Here is a 17,609-nt window from a genome sequence, read left to right as displayed (position 1 = left end):
GCCCATTTTACAACTTGATCTCAGCTACACACCTATAGAATTTAGAGTTTGTGTCCGTCTCTTTCTTGAATGCAACAGTGTTGACATAACATGTCTAAGCAAAGACAGAGAAACACCCACATATCTCAGATAGGGAATGTTTTAGTTATGGCAACAAAGCTGATCTCCTGGACCGCGCAGTGATAAAACACATTCAAATGGTGTAAAACAGGTGTAGTTTTATTTTATAACTGATCATAAAAGATGTTAAAAGAATCATATGAACCAATAAAAGTCCATGACATAACCTGCCTTTGTCTTCTTTCATTATTACAAGATAACTTGCCACATCTCCAAAAGATGTTGAGATTTTATGGTTGATCTGAACTGCTGGTTGAAGAAACACCTTCGAATCACATTTTTTAATGATTAGAGCCCCTCAGCCACACACAAGAAGCCCACCACCACCCTGGATTTCTGAGCATTTTTGGTTGAATGCAGCCTTTATTCTGCATTTTTTTTTTACTTTATTAAACTGATGGTTTCAAACTTTATAACTTGTGAGAACAATTGATCTATTGTAATAGATGTAATAGATAAAGGTTAAAAACCTTCAAATAAGCTTCTTCTTCTTGCTCTACTCGCCAATCCGGGATTCTTATGGTTGAAAGTCATTTTAGAAGAGGTTGCATGAAATGGAGAAATTAAAGATTCTTAAGGCTTCAATACATTTACTGCTAATAGGTCTAAGAAAAATATAAAAAAGCATTAGGATGTTGGTTTTCTTGGAAAATTACCTCAGATGAGGAGATGAATGTTTTAGTGTGTTAAGGCCTGCAGCTGGTGCTGTGCTGGCAATACTGAAAGTTCAGCTCAGGGTGGGCTGTCATTTTGAATTAATACTAAGGTATGGTTACTTTCGTTTTTGATAGGCTTTCGGCAAATCATCTATGACTGAAACCTCCAGGGAGAGAAAACATGTGAAGACACATGTGGAGATTTAAATTGTTCATTGGAATTTATACTCTCCTCATCTCTTGTCAGCTGCACACGCTAACACCAGCATAAACAGCGGGATGAGTATTAACACCACACTGACGCCGCCGGGGAGGGGTGTCCAACACTACTGACGCCTTGGAATTTTTTAATGAAACCCCAACATGGTAGTGAGAAATGCCATCATTAGTCATCATGAACCTGAGAGTAGTGAGTGTGAAATTTGGAGCACGATTGGGCACAAATGAATTCTGGCCCAAACATGTCCGGCGTTTGCCTTTTGGTGGTCTTCCTACGGCTTTGAGTAACAGCGAGAGTGGTCATTAAAACTGAGTCACTGTGATGTAAAGCTACAAATGGGGCAACACTTTTCAGAACCCTTATCAAACTGGTTTAGGATAATTTACAAACTATTACCAGCAGATAAGATTTAGTTCTTTTCAGGCATATTGTTCATGAAACATTCCTGCAAAAAAATTCCATTCCATCGCCGAAGGGAACATGGAACAGACTCGTGTCTAAAGACCCTGGAACTATTTTTTTTTTTTTTCTTTTTAATCCCCACTGGAAATACCTGCAAATTAACATCCTCAAAGACGAGATGATTGATTCATCTAAAAATGTTTAGGATCGTTGCCTGCCGCAGGTGTACATCAAGGCTCTGTCCTAGAGGCCCTTCTTTTTCAACAACTACTACATTCTCTTAAGCATAAATGAAGAAAAAAATGCCTGTTACCACATTTCTCAATGCTGAAAGACGATAGTTAAGATCACTGAAAAGTCACCAACACTTATCTGTAAGCAATAATAATAAAAATGATAATTATCTGATTCTTCCTAAAGTTATATTTACAAGTCATCTTCTTTTAAAATCAAAATAAGCACTATAACATTTAAATTAAGTTTTGATTTTAAAAAAAATGGAGGGAAATGTCACGCTATAATTGATTACAATGGATAGGCCTTCTGTTGAATGAGCACAAAATTGGATAGGGACAGAACAAACTGGGGGTCATTTGGCTTTGTGCTTGTCCCAGTTCAAATGACTCCTGTTTTGTTGGATTTTCAGGTAATTCCTGTGGCTTAGGATACTAGATCATATTATTCATCCATCCATCTTTAGAGGCCACTGGATCTCTTTTGAGGTCACAGAGTTGCTAAAGCCAACCAATGACTGTATAAGAGAACTGGACTGAATGAGTGTAACCTAACCTAACTTTCTATTTGGAATGTGAGGGGAGGGGCCACTAAGTCCAGTTCTCTTATATAGTCAATGGAGCAACTCAGTGGGAAAAAGAGGGACACACCCTGAACAGGTCTGAAGTCTGTTGCAGGGCCGAACTCACATACACACCTAGTGACAATTCATAGATAGAATTTAACCTATGAAGCATGTTTTTTAGCTATGAAAGGAAGTGAGTGCCCAGAGAAACCCCACACATGTACAGGGAGGACAGGCAAAGGCAAGACAGAACGGTCCCAGATGGGATTTGAAGCAGGGCTTTTTGCTGCCAGATGAGGGTGCTAACCACTCTTCATCGGGCAGCCCATATCATATTATATATTATCGAATTTGCAATAGTTCTTTTTGTTTGTTTTGTCTGACTGGAATGCAACTTGTGTTTTTTTGTGCAACCTGGCTGTTGTAAAAGTCATGAAATAAACACTGCAATGCTAAACTGTGGGGTTCTCCTGTTGCCGGAGAGGTGTGTCAATATTGCCCTCTATTGAGCAAAGTACAGTAGTTCCTAAAATGCAATTAATAGACTCACATCGTTTTGTCAGGGTTTCCACATTTGGAAATCAAAACTGCCTATAAAAAGGTCTGAGAAAAAAAAATATTGAGCATCTGTGATTGTACAGCACTTTGGGTCTTATGGACAATTTAAGTGCTTTATAAATAAAGTTTATTATATTATTTTAACAAGTTCAAGGCTCTAGCTTTTATCAAAGCCTGGACAACTAGAAGTGATTTAAAAGGCATGTTCATGTATACTAAAGTTTAATAAAATCACTAAAGTGTGCTCTTTACCAACATACTCCACAGTCACTACATGCTCCTATTGCACCACTAACACACATACCAAATAATTGTCATTTCAGATCAATTTCTCAAAAAAGGAATAATCCTTCTAAAGGATGATTTAATCATGCGATTCTCATATTTTGTATTACCTGGTTCAGTGTTGAAACTTGCCTCTATTCTAGACAGAGCCCACATTATTGATACTTTTTGCTGATGACAAAAGAACAAGATTTAGTCTTTTAGGAATGGTGGATCTACATTTAATTAAATGAAAAAACATATCCACTTAACAGCAGTTCTCTTGAAGAAACATCTTATTGATGCCAAAAGTGATGAAAAAACACCAGAAATGGATTTGGTGTTGGGTTAACGGATGTCTAGAGGTAATTTTTCTTTGGGCAATTTTCATTGTGTGATGTTTATCCATATCAAATAAAAAATATTAACAAAAAAAATGCTTTTCATATGTTGAGCAGCTAGTGCTGTAAATGACTTGTATGTGGGTCTACACATTTTACATGTTGTTGGTTTGACTAAAACAAGGTCATTCAGGTCATTTTTTAAACCAGGAGGGATCCTTTTTTCCCCATAAATGAACAAACAAACAAAACAAAATGTTTCATTTTTGTGTTTATTTACATAGCATAGGTGTTACAGTAAAATTTCTTATAGGCCTTTTGTCATAAATACACCATTTTGAATAATTCTGGATAACCCTCATTTAAATACATCCTTCAAACCTTTTGAAAATATAATGCAAAAACAAATTCAACAGATACTCCTGTTAACTCTTGTTTTGTTTAACTGATAACAAATCATGCAAAAGCGGATATGAAGAGTATGAAAAAAATATAGATCAAATGTGTTTTGTTTGTTTTATTTTTAAAAAAAAAAGCTTAAAATGAAAATAAGTATATGCAGTTTAAAATACAAATACTGGATGTGGTGTAAAGCTAAATCTTTCTCAAAGTAAAGTGACATCATTGCCTTTAGTAACGGATCTTTATACAGTTGTTAATAAAGAATGCAAGTCACTTCTGGAAAAAAAAAGTTGAATGATAAATGTTAGCTGGTAAATATTTAAACTGCATATTTGAGCCTTGGTAGCATTATGTGTAAGCTCATAGTTAACTTGTGACATACTATAGATAATGCTGCTTTTCTAATCATGGTTCTGTGAGTACACTTGGGAAAGTGTGAGCAAGTGTTCTGCAGGCCCCTTTCAAACGCTCAAATCATCTGCTGTTTTCAAAATCATTAAACAACTGATGAGAACTTGTGTTTCAGTACTGTAGAGAATTATTGATTATACCGACAGTAGTTTGAACTACCGCCATGTGCTTCTGGTAAACAACTGAGCAGAGAGCTGAAGATGTTGAAACTCAATTTTTGAAACAAAACAATTCAACATAAAATAAATGTATATATATATTTACCCTTTCAATTCCATTAAAATGAACCAAGTTAAAAGTCAAGTCCTGTTTAATGTTTTTAACTGCTCACAGGGACATATAATTATTTCAGTCTTTCAAGTCCAAAGTGGTCCAGAGACCAAACAGTTTGCTCCAGAATCCCATTGTGAAAGATGGAGCTTTGTTTATTACACATGGAGGATGCTGTTCTAATGACATGTGATAGGACAGGGTAATCATGGGTAAGGAGAAATTGTGGAAGTGGCAGTAAATATGGCTGAAAATACGTTGAAGCCTTGTTTTTCAAGAGTAAATATTGGTACACCTCTTTGCTAGACTCCATATTCTGCTTTGCGGAGTGTTCCTTTTTTCTCTGTTTTCAGTAATATATCCATATAGATGGTTTCATTTAGCTTGTGCATCCAAATCTGTTTTATTTATGGTCTCAAATGGTGTGTAAAAAAAAGAAAATCAATAAATATGTTTGTGGAAATGTACTGTTGATGGATGGATGGAATAAATTGCTGTGGATTTTGATTGATTCTTACTGTGCACAATCAAGTATCTGGTAGGACAGCATAAGTCTGAAAGTAAATGCACAATAAATAAAATGATTCATTTTGTAGAAAAAGTAAATATTTAAATTCTTGTAACAACCTCATGCAAAGCAGAATAAAGGCATCTTTATTCCACAGAGTATTAGGCATCTGGTGAACATTTAAAGCAGATTCAACCTGCAGTTCAGTACCGCCGGCTGTAGCTTGGTGAACCATAGGAGGAAGACGAGAAGGTTGACGTAAAACTAGACCCTGTGGCATCAAAGCTGCCTCTTCTGGAGCCTGACCTAGAACCCGTTCTTGAACCAGAGCGTGATCCAGTAGCAGAACCAGACCCACTTATGCTATAGGGGCTGTAAAGGCCTTTGCTTGACTGAGAGGATGCTTCAAGTAGTCTCAGCCCTGTTCCTTCTTCTGTCATGCTTCTTTCCAAAGCGTCCTTGTAGGAGATCTTCAGCTTGGTTTTAGGGCATGTGAGGTATTTTGAGTATGCGCTAACATCTCTCAACTTCTGTGCTGTTCTCGCATCCAACGTGCCCTTTCTCACAGCCTCATCTATAGAAACTCGGCCTGTAGCCTCAGGTTCTATTAACCCACCAGTGAGATACTGGACCTCCAGGAACCGCTGACCGGCCTCATAGTAAAGCCATCCTTTTTTCAGAGCTTGAGCTGCTGACATTTTGGTTTTAGTTCTGGGATCTTCAAATCCGATGTATGCCTTCTGAGCTAGAGTGATGCGATCCACCATGATTTTATCCACAAGCCCCTTATTCATTGCATCTGCAATCATGAACCTTTCACCTGTGTTGGGGTCAATGATACCTCCTGTGCAAGCCTGAGATTCAAGCAACCGTTGGCCTGTAATGTTGTCAACAAGGTTTCTGTGAATAGCCTCTGTGACTGACACCTTCTCTAGTGTGTCTGTGTCTAGGATTCCAGCTATAGGGCCAGTTTCCTCTGTTGGATCATTCCAAGTGGTTGCTGGAGTTTTTATGGAAGGTATTGGGCTCATGGGGTAAGAGGAAGAGGAGCCAAAGGAGGACGACCTTGATCTGCTGCCGCTCATGTTTCCTGACAGCATGTCTGCAAACTCTGTGATAGACAGTGTTCCAGCTCGGTACTGATCCAGGGCTGACTTGTCAATGAGGGCTCTTGAGATTGCATCATCAATGTCATACTGCCGACCCGACCTCCTGTCAATGATCAGAGACTTTACAGATCCATCATGGGAGGTAGTGGTAATCTCTTCCCATTCACATTCCTGCTCAGATAGCTCCAGGTAAGTCTGCTGGTCAATCAGTCCTTTTTGATACGCCTCATAGACAGACATCTCTTTGCCTGACTCTGGGTCAACAATGACAACCCTTCGTTTCCGAACTGATGACTTTGACGAAGTCTTCCTTTCACGTTTCTTTTCCTTCAACAGCAGAAGACGCAAGCCAGTCTCTGGATCTGTCAAACACCTCTCAGTCAGCTGCAGATAGGTGAGATTTTCCTCAGTGTTAGGATCAAAGAATCCCTTTGTGTCATCAGAGGGGTCAGTCAGAATTTCATTCATTTCTTCATCGAAGAGCCCACGCTCATATGCTGCTTCAACAGGCAGACGGTGGCTCTCCTCTGGATCAATGATGCCACCGGTGGCAATTTGAGCCTCAAGCAAACGAATGCCATGGTCTTTCAGAATGAATCCTTTTTTCATCGCCTGGAAGAGAGAAATAATTTTACCAGAGTAAGGATCCTTGTAGCCTGTGACGGCTCGTTCAGCCGACAGGAGTTTTTCTTTAAACTCCGGACCAACAACTCCCATCTTAACTGCGTCAGCAACGTTCAGTTTAAGGTGTTTGATTGGGTCAATCACATAGCCTGTTGCAGCTTGAGCCTCAAGAAGCTCAAAAGCAGTTCCTGGCCTGATCATGTTTTTCTTCATGGCCTGGTAAATGGAGAGACGCTCTTTGCTGGACTCCACAAACACACCAGCAATGCAGCTTGTGCCCTCAAGAAACTTCTTTACGTCCCTGCTGACCTCTTCGACCGAGATAGTTCCCTCAGTGAGATCATTGTATGTCTTTTGGTTGATGATCTGTGATCTGAGCAGTTCCTCCACAGTGATTTGTTTTCGAAGACCCTTAAACAGAAGCTTTCTGTCTGCCAGAGACAGTAAACGTAAACCACTGTCTTTATCCACTCTGCATCTTTTTAACAGCTGAGCATAGGACTGTTTCTCATCGGTAGTTGGATCGATGAAACCTCGAACATCTGCATTTGGTTCAGATATCCGGTCAAGGGTCTCCTTATTGATGTAACCACGTTGCATAGCAACATCTGTGGGAAGGCGAAAGTAGTACTCAGGATCCATTAGCCCTCCAGTGGCGAGCTGGGCTTCCAGAAGTCTTAAGGCATAGTCCTCAGGAATCAGGTCTTTTTTCATTGCTTGGAACAGAGAAATCACTTTTCCACTGTAAGGATCCTTGTAACCTGTGACAGCTCTCTCTGCAGACAGTAGTTTGTCATGGAGTTCAGGACCCACAAGTCCTTTTCGCACAGCTTCGTCAACTGTTAAAAGCTCATCTTTTACTGGGTCAATGATGAATCCTGTAGCTGCTTGAGCCTCAAGGAGTTTCAATGCAACTTCTGGCTTAATCTGTCCTTTTTTCAAAGCCTGATAAATGCTGATCTTTGGAGGGGTGTCTGACAAAATCCCCGCAATGCAACCTGTGCCAAAAAGGAACTGCTTCACTGATGGCATGTCCATCAACTCACGAATAGTCATCTTTTCTTGCTTCAGCAAGTTGTAAGTCTCTAAATCAATGATCCTAGCACTGTACAACTCCTCAATAGTAACTCTTCTTCTAATGACATCACATGACATACTCTGTTCTGCCTGTAGAGTTTCCCTATGTTCCATAATTTCAATTATAATAATCAACATTCTCTCTTTTGTAATCTGTCCCAGCCGATACTGCTCCAAAAGCCGAAGCCTTTCCTCTTCAGGAAGCAGATTGGAGTTCATGACCTCCCAAACAGTCATATTTTTTCCTGCAAACCTCTGAAGTGGAATCTCAATTTGGGTGTTAGCTAGATCCGTTTGGGCTTGCTCCTCTGTAAACTCATATGATTTCTCATCAGGAGCGGGAGCTTCAACCTTTGATAGGGGCAGGTAACAAAGTCCAGTGTTTGGATCTCTTCTGCATTTCTCTAGCAACTCCTTGTAAGTGGCACTTTGAAGTGTGTTGGGATCAGTGAAGCCCTTAACGTCACCAGAGGGTTCAATGAATGATTTGCACATTTGTTTACTGAAATTGCCTCGTTGGATGGCCACATCATTGGGAACCCGATGGCTGCTAACTGGATCAATAATACCGCCAGTTGTAAACTGGGCTTCGAGGAGAGGAATTGCATGCTCTCTCAACACAAGCTCTTTCTTCATGGCCTGGAATAGAGAAATCTTATTGCCTGTGTATGGATCTTTGTATCCAGTCACAGCTTTTTCAGCTGCTAGGAGCTTCTCATGAAGTTCTGGGCCAACAACTCCAACCTTTACAGCATCGTCCACAGAGTGCTTCGTGTTTGTGACTGGATCAGTTATATAACCAGTACCAGCTTGGGCCTCAAGAAGGGCCAGACCAGTATTATGTTGCAAAATTTTCTTTTTCATTGCTTGATATATGCTCAACTTTTTGTCTGAATCTTCCATTGTGATCCCATCAATGCGATCAGTGCCTTGCAAATACTTTCTGACTTTGTCGGTTTGACCAACCTCTTTTGGTGTGATGTTACCCTGCTGAAGTTGATCAAATGTAGTTTTATCAATAATCTTGGATTCAAACAATGAAGTTGCAGGGACTGGTGCTCTAAGACCTTCAAAGCAGGGTTCTTTACTTGTTTTGTCCTCTTTTTCATCAACCATTGTTATGACAATCTTGATAAGCCTCTCAATTGTCACTTGTCCCATTCTGTACTGGCGGATTATTTCTATTCTTTGCTCTTCTGTTATGTATTCAGAATGTATGATCTCCCAAATTGTGACTTTTCTTCCCTTGAAGGGCCCATGTTCCAGCTCCATGGTTGTGTGGTTTAAAGCTTCCTTTGTCTTTGCCTCTGTGATCTGTTGCTCTTCTTTTGGCTTTGGGGCCTTCTTGGAGAGGGGAAGCAAAGGGAGTCCAGTATCTTTATCTGTGACGCATTTATCAATGAGCTCTGCATAGGTTGCAGGTTTCTGTGAAGTGGGATCATTAAAGACTTTAGTTTCATCTGTGTTTTTGTTCAAGATTTTGCCAAAATCTTCATCAAAATATCCGCGCTTGCAAGCAACCTCATGTGGGATACGGTAGCTTTTAACTGGGTCAATAATTCCACCTGTTGAAAGCTGTGCTTCGAGTAGACGAATTCCATGGTCTTTCTTCACAAGGCCTTTGTTCATTGCCTCAAAAAGAGACACTTTTTTCCCTGTGTATGGATCTCTGTAGCCGCTCACAGCTCTCTCTGCCGACAAAAGACATTCATGCAGCTCTGGACCAACAAGGCCTGACTTGACAGCTTCATCGACAGGAACTCTTTCATTTTTTACAGGATCAATCATAAAACCAGTCGCTGCTTGAGCTTCTAGAAGATTCACAGCGGTTTTTGGTGAGATTAATTCTTCTTTCATAGCTTGATAGAAAGGAATTTTTTCATTAGTCAGTTCATCCAGCAGCCCGGCAATACTGGGTGTTCCGTGGAGGGCTTTTTTCACAGCTCCCATTTCAGAGACCTCTTTGACTGAGATCTTTCCATTGCTCAGTTTGTTGAACAAGTCTTTATTTATGACTTTAGACTCCAGCAGTTCATTGGCAGGGACAGGAGCTCTCAAACCACTGAACTCGTTTCCACTGTTCTTTTCCTTGTCCTCCACAACAGTGATGACAATCTTGATGATCTTTTCGACTGTGATCTTCCCAGTCTTGTACTGACGAATGAGTTCTCTTCTTTGATCCTCAGTGAAATATTCAGAATTTATGACTTCCCAGATGGTGACAGTTTTTCCTTTGAATTTTCCAAATGGAACATCAACTTTGGATTTGCTGAAAACCTCTTTAGTCTCTGAATCTGTAAATGTTCTCTCGACTTGAGCAGCCTTCTCTGTTACAGGTAATATCCAAAGACCAGTTTCTGCATCTTTGGTGCACCTCTCCAACAACTGCTTGTAGGTAAGTTTCTCCTGACTGCTTGGGTCAATGAACTGTTTCAAGTCTTCACTGGGATCATTGAGTTTTTTGTTTAAGTCTTCATCAAACTGACCCTGCTTGTACGCCATCGGAAGTTGCACTCGGTGGCTGTTGATGGGATCAACAATGCCACCAGTTGCAAGCTGCACATCAAGGAATTTCATAGCCTGCTCCTTGTCAACAAGTTCCTTCTTCATGGCTTCATACAGTGAAATTTTGGCACCAGTGTACGGATCTTTAAAGCCTGTGGCTGCTCGTTCTGCAGACAGCATTCTGTCATGAAGCTCAGGGCCTATTATCTCTTCCTTAACGGCCTCATCTACAGAGAGAGGTGTATTTTTTACGGGATCGATGATATACCCCACAGCTGCCTGAGCTTCCAGAAGCGATGCAGCGGCACTGGGAGAAATCTTCTTTTCTTTCATGGCCTGATAAACACTCATTTTCTCTCTTGATGGTGTCAAGACAACTCCAACACAGCCCTGGCCCTTAAGACATGATCTGACCTTCTCTGTGTTTTCAAGGTCGGAGACTGAGACTTTTCCCTTTTTCAGTTTGTCCATATCTTTCTTCGTCAGAACACCAATGTCAAAAAGCCTTTCAGCTGGAACTTTCTCTCTAATGCCATCAAACATGAAAGCCGATTCTCCATCCTTCTTCATTCCATCTACTTCGACAGAACCATTCAAAACTTTCTTTGTTGTTCCTACCATTGTCATAGAAACGAGTTGCTCCTCAGGAACTTTTTCAGTCTGGACTTCCATTTCCTTGGTTTTGAAGGTTCCTTGTTTTGAAGCAACTTCAATGTTCAGGAGCTTTTCTCTAAGTTTCTTGTTCTCCTCTTCTAAGAGTTTTTCTTGTTCAAGCCTCTTCCTTTCAAGCTCATCCATTTCTTTTTGCTTTTTCTCCATCTCAGCCTGAGCCTCCTTCTGTTTCCTCATCGCTTCATCCATTTTGTCTTGAAGTTTCTTCTTTTCCGTCTCCATCACTTTTCGCTGATTCTCCTGTTCTTCTTTAAGAGCTTTGGCCTTCTTCACTTCCTCTTCAAGCTGCTTTTCAAGCTTGTTTTTCTCCTCTTCTACGGCCTTCTCCCGTTTCAGTAGAAGCTCCTTGTCACTGAGGAAAGACTGTTTGAGTATGGCTTTCTGTTGCTCAATCTGCTGCTGTTGATCTGTCGCCATCTGTTTGAAGAAAAAGGAAAGTCTGAGTGAATTGGACAGTAAACAACACCTAATCCTGTGACTATTATTTAAAAGAACACTACAATGTTGTGGTGTTTTTTTTTCTTGCACTAGTTTATGTAATTGAAGATCCATTTTATTGTTAATTAAACATTGGAAAAAAACTATGGCAACCTTGTATTTTACAGGCTTATGTTAAGTGCACCGATTCGAAAAGGTGAAAGTACAGTAATAAAGACACTCTACCTGTTCAGATCGTTTCTGGAGGTCTTCTGTTTGGTTTTTCAGCTTCTCTTTTTCTTTCTCCAGGTCAGTTATGGCCTTCCTCAAGTCATCAGCTTCTCTTGTGCTTTGCAGCCTCTGAGTCTCCAGTTTTTGCACAACGACTTCAGACGCTTGTTTCTCTGTCTCTTTCAGTTGGGATTTGGCTTCATCTGCTTGTTTCTTGAATTTTGCCACCTCCTCTTCAGCTTTTGCCTGAGCACCACTCAACTCTTTCAATTTAAGCTTCAGCTTTTTGGCTTCAGCTGAAAGTTCACTCTGTCTCTTGCGCTCGGCCTCGAGGGACTTATGGAAGCCCTCCGTTTCCTGTTCAAGGCGTTGCTGAATCAGCTTTTTGTCTTCTTGCAGTTGTTTGGCTTTTTCCTGTGCCTCTTCTTTTAGTTTCTGTAGCTCCTCTGCCTCGGCCTTCAGCTTTGTGGCCTCCTGGATGGCCTGCATTTTCTCCTGCAGCATTTTCTCTGCCTGAGCCCTTTGTTCTGCGAGGTCGGACTCTGCCAGCTGCCTCTGTCTGGCGGCGTCTTCAGCTTCCACGCTGAGACGAGCAGCTTCTTTTGCCAGAGTTTTCATTTTCTCAGCTTCCTCTAAGAGTAATTTCTGTGTGTTATCTTTGTCTTTCTGTATTAAACAGCGGTTTTCTTCCTCGATTTTCCGCTTAACTTCTGCGAGCTCATCCATCTGGCTCCTCACTTTGGACAGCTCATCCTCCACCTCCTTCTTCTTTTTGATTGCATCACTGACTTCATCCTTCAGTCGTTGAAGTTCAGTATCTAACAGAGCTTTCTGCTCGTCAGCTTGCTCGAGCTGCAGCTTAACCATCCCCAGCTCCTTCTCAACCTGAGCTTTCTGCTTCAGAGCTTGCTCTGCGTCTTTTTTGTGTTTGTCCATCTCTTTATCGGCCTGCTGCTTCTGCTTCAGAGCCGCTGCCTCAGCAGCAGCTCGCTTGGAGGCCTCCTCCTCTGCCTCCTTGCGGAGCTTTTCTGCATCTTTTTGAGCTTTGGCCTGTTTAGCAGCTTCATCTTCTGCAGCTTTTTTCTGTTTTTCAGCCTCCTCTGCTTGCTGACGCAGTAAGTTGGCCTCTTTCTCTGCTTTCTCTTTGGCCTTCTGAGCAGCCTCTGCAAGCTTCTGTGCCTTTTCAAACTCCTCTTTCAGCTTGTCCTGGGCGAGAATGTCTTGCTGATTCTTACTGAGCACGTCTTGTGCTTTCTGCTCTGCAGCGCTGCGTTTCTGTGCTGCCTCTTTGGCAAGGATGACCTGCCTCTCCGTCTCTTTTTCAGCTTTGTCTCTGTGTTCATTTGCTTCAGCAGCTTTCTTTTTGAGACGTTCCACCTCCTCTTGAGCAGCTTTCCACTGTCTAGCTGCCTCTTCCTCTGCTGCTGTAATCCTTTTCACCTTCTCTTCAGCTTCCTTCCTCTTCTTCTCCTCCTCTGCAGCAAGTCGTTTCAGTTTTTCTGCCTCTTCTTCAGCTTTGATTTTGCTCTTCTGTGTCTCATCTGCAAGACTCTTTAGTTTCTTTAAGTCCGTCTCTAAATCGGACTTCTCTTTGGATGCTTTCTCAAAGTTGATCCTGATGATATGGATCTCTTCCTCCACCACTTTCTTCTGCCTCAAAGTTTCTTCCACGATGTTCTTTTTCCGCTCCAGCTCAGAATCAGATGAGCTTTTCAGCTGTGTGATCTTCTCCTCAATCTCGTGTTTATGCTGAGCAGCTTGGTCCTCAAGCAATTTCCTCTGATACGCCTCCTCCTCAGCTTTTCTCTTCAGCCTGTCGTTTTCTGCTTCCTTAGCTTTCAGAGCAATCTCAGCTTCAGTCTTCAAGCGAGTCGCCTCATTAATGGCAGCCAGCTTCTCCTTGAGAATCTTTTCAGCCTCTGCTCTTTGCTTGGCTGCCTCTTCCTCTGCAATCTGCCGCTGCTTCTTTGCTTCTTCGGCAACCGCTCTAAGTCGAGTAGCTTCCTCTGCGAGCTGTTTCATTTTCAGGGCCTCGGATTCCAGGAGTTGTTTGCTCTTCTCATTCTTTGATAGAACCTCCTTTTCGGCTTGAATCTTCATCTGCAGCACACTGTCCATTTCCTGTCGGACTTTGGCCAGCTCCTCCTCCAGTTGCTTTCTCTGGTTCTCAGCAGCGCTCACCTCATTTTTCAGGCGCTGGAGCTCCTCATCCAAGAGGCTCCGCTGCTGTTTTGCGTGCTCGAAGTCAGCCTTTAATCGGATGCATTCTTCTTCAGCAGACAGCTTTTGTTGAGCTATTTGTTCAGCGAACGTCCTCTGTTTTTCCAACTCTCTCTCAGCATTCTCCTTCTGCTTGAGCGCCATCTCCTCAACTTTTGCCCTTCTCTTAGCATCCTGCTCTGCTTCCAGCTTCTGTCTCTCTGCCTCTTCTTGAGCCTGAGTCTTCTTCTGAGCTTCCTCCTCAGCTTTCAGCCTCAGTCGCAGAGCCTCGTTGGCCTTCTGCCTCCACATTTCCAGCTCTTTCTCTGCCTGCTCTCTGGCTTTGTTGGCTTCCTCCTGCTGTTTTCGGAGTTGGTCAGCTTCTACCTGTAGCTGCAGGACAGTACCCTGCTCTTTTCTCAGAGACTCTTCCAGCTCTGTTGCCTTTTGAGCCATTGGCATGGATTTGGTTTGGAAGTCTGTGGCTGAGGACTTCAATGTCACTTCCTCCACTACCTTAATCTGCCTCAGCTTTTCATCCTCAGCCTGTTTAACTCGCCTTTCTGCCTCTTCAGCTTGCATTTTGAATTTCTGCAGATCCTCTAGGGCCTTCTGCTTCTGCTTTGCTGCATCTTTCTCTGCCTCAGACTTGCGCTTCAGCTCATCTTCGGCATTTTTCTTTTTCTGAGCTTCCTCTGCCACCTGCCTGCGAAGCCTTTCGGCCTCCTCCTGTGCAGCCTTCCGTAACCTCTCCGCTTCTGCAGCTTTGTCTCTGAGCATCTGTAGCTCGTTCTCAGCTGTGCTTTTTTGCTTCACCGTCGTCTCCAACTGAATTCTGATTAAGTGAATTTCCTCCTCGATTTTGGTGCGGCTGAGCAGGGCCTCTTCCAGCTGCTGACTCTTGGTCTTGATCTCCTGCTCTGACAGACTCTTCAGATGCTGCAGCTCCTGTTGAATGTTCTGCTTCTGCGTCTCAGCAACCACTGCAACGTCTTGCCTCTTGTTCGCTTCCTCCTTCATCTTCAGCTTAAGCTCATCAGCTTCTCGTTCTGCTTTGGCTACAAATTGTGTCTGTGTTTCAGCCAGCTGTTTCTGCTTTTCCAACTCTGCTTCCATCTGTGCCATTTTTCTTCTTTCTTCTTCTTTTAGCTTTTCAGAAGCTTTCTGTAAATGTGAAAAAAGGAGAAGAGAAAATAATTTAAACAGACATAATAAATTTAAGCAAAGCTGTTCTCAAATTGCACTGATTTTTTTTATCTTTGTTTGATGACATCCTTTCTTCTGGTTGTGCTAAGAACAACAAAAAAAGCCTTTTGCAACAGTTAAAAATGCTCTGCAAAAACCATGTTTTTACAATTCATTTTTACTAGAAATCTTTAAATCCTGCAGTGTGCATTTTCACAGGTTTTGATTTCAGCTATTTTAGTTGGAATCTAAAATTTGGAATTACAAAACGCTATAAAATATAATTTATATATTTCTAACTAATTAGTTCACAAGTACATTTAGGAATCTTTATATCGGTTTCACACTGATCACAAAAAAGCCCTCCTGTCCATCCATTATTCTATGGCAAAAAGTTTGTCAATCTGTCAATCAAAATAATTTATGCATTTTTTAAATTTAAATATAATTTTTAAAACCTCTTTTCAATAATTATAATATTTAATCTAGAAACGGAGGGGAAAATGTTTTTGAAACCAGATACTGTTATTTTAATTTGGATTAATTTCACATTGGAGTAAATGGGGCAACTTTCTTCTGTGTCATGAACTTTTTAAATGGACCTGAACCTCAATATTTTATTCTGAAACAAGCTTCAGAATTCAATTCAAAGGTTGCTTCTTGATGGAACCTCCTGGTACAGTTGCTGAAGTTCTTTTTACCACATAATTTTTACCACTCAGTTTCTCAATTCATTCTATTTTCTTTCAATTCAATCTGTCATCCACTAGATGGCAGCAGGTTCTTCTAAGATAACTGTAGTTTTGTGTTGCTGTAGGATTCCAACATCCCAACCGACCCCTGATTTCTCTTTAGAACACGGGCTCATTTACTTAAGAGAAATTGCACAAGTTATTTTCCTTTATTTGTGCGGTAGGATTTTAGAGGTTGTTTGCAAATCCATTACTTTTCCAGTGCCCTACTTTAAAGTAGCTGCAAAGCCTAATATGTAAAACTAGTGCTTTTACAGAACCAGCAAATGTTGATTAAAAAAAGAGCAGGAAATAGAAGAAAATTCACAGCAACAGAAGGCACAAATCAGAGGAGCTGACATCCTAACACAGTCCCTTTCATTCAGAATGACAAACCACATGTCTTTATAATGGCTCCCCACATCTGGTTTTGCTTAGCGACCTTTACCTCATCTTCCTCCAGCCGACTCTGTGTGTCTGTGATGAATTTGATGTACTGGCTGGTGAGAGTCAGCAGCTCACTGTAGCGGGTTCTCAGCGTAACATACTGGAAGAAGTGCACAAAAACAGAATTTGAAGACACAAAAGTTCAATAAATACATTCATTTACAATATATATGAACAAACACTGTTCACTTGATGTTTTATGGTTCACCTTTCAGTGTTTTATTGATTTGCAGATTTATTTTCAGGGCAATTTTGTATACTTTTTTTTTTACAGCGCATTGTGTGCTGAGTCCTGATTGGCTGTTGTGTCTTTTCTCTCTACAGCATTGAGGTTGCCAGATTTGAACAAATCCAACATCATGAGCAGATCATTATTTTCATTCCTTAAAACTGACTTAAATTTCTGTGAAGGTTTGATCTTTGAGAGTTTAAGCAAGAGAAATGCGTGAAAATGTTAATGCCGGTCTGATAGATGTGCAGGAAGTGTGTAATGAGGAGTTTTACAGCCTTAAAACATCTATGTTTGTATTTTGAAATAAACAAAGGGACACTGTAAACACATTTCTTAATGAAATCGGTTCATTTAAAAAGAGGGCATCAGATTATAAACACCAACCTCCTGGATGACACTATCTGATGCACATTCCACTTTGGGTTTCTTTAGAGGAGATGCTAGAGGATCCTGCAGAGCTTTGTAGGTCAAGATTAGGAGCTCATAATCCTTCAAAGAAAAAATAACCAAAGTTTAGAAATATGCTTCATTTTACTCTGGAGCAGTAAATATAAATATGCACCTTGATTGAGTCTATGTAGGCTTTTGCGCTTATTTGGCAGTTGTCGATCTCGTCTTTGTTCTTCTTGATCTCTTCTAGGAGTTTCTAGAATAATCATAAAAAATGTTAAACAAAGACTGATTAAACATCTGTTATGCCCCTATTTTGTGTAAACGTACCTTTTCCTCTGCAAGCTGCTCTTTGAGAGCTTTGCTGCTGTTGATTGGCTTGGCTTGAATGTTCTCCTGCTTCTGCCGGGCTTCTGCGAGCCAGCGGGTCAGCCAGTCGAAGCTTTCTTTGTAGGACTTCATTTTGCTGCTGAGGAAGTCGAGCTCCCGCTGCCTCAGGTCTATCTGAGCGAACACGGCCTGCCAGCGCTCCAGCAGGCCGCCGACCTGCAGCCGATAGTGCTCCAGCTCGGCGTCACGCTCGCTGTGAATCCTCATCATCTTGTCGTTGATGGTGGTCGCCCTCTGCAGCTCGTCCTGCAGGCGGTCCATGACTGCCTGGTCTGCCTCTGCCTCAGCACGCATTGACTGTTGATAAGCAGAACCATCACTTAGAACAGGGGCCAGCAACCTTTAACTGAAGAGCCATTTGGGCTCTTTTTCTACTGATCAAAACCTAGAAGGAGCCACATAGCCTTACTTTAGCCTTCAAGAAATCTAGATTTGTATTCATAACCTTC

At 41.5% G+C, this 17,609-nt stretch overlaps 1 protein-coding gene across 1 annotated transcript in view; it reads right to left on the bottom strand.

The window, feature by feature from the left end:
* Positions 1 to 3,613: 3,613 nt before the first annotated feature.
* The window catches only part of pleca (plectin a), a gene marked incomplete in the record, with an annotated part of 104,365 nt that continues 90,369 nt past the window's right edge, over positions 3,614 to 17,609 (bottom strand). The window contains 6 exon segments of the mRNA XM_024296696.2: positions 3,614 to 11,355; positions 11,602 to 14,949; positions 16,150 to 16,248; positions 16,765 to 16,869; positions 16,943 to 17,026; positions 17,101 to 17,457. Coding sequence (XP_024152464.1) covers positions 5,155 to 11,355; positions 11,602 to 14,949; positions 16,150 to 16,248; positions 16,765 to 16,869; positions 16,943 to 17,026; positions 17,101 to 17,457 — 10,194 coding nt within the window.

The sequence above is a fragment of the Oryzias melastigma genome, linkage group LG11, assembly GCF_002922805.2.
Source record: "Oryzias melastigma strain HK-1 linkage group LG11, ASM292280v2, whole genome shotgun sequence".
Lineage (NCBI taxonomy): Eukaryota > Metazoa > Chordata > Actinopteri > Beloniformes > Adrianichthyidae > Oryzias > Oryzias melastigma.
The sequence above is the reverse complement of the archived record's forward strand: the minus strand, read 5'-3'. Positions and strand labels throughout refer to the sequence as shown.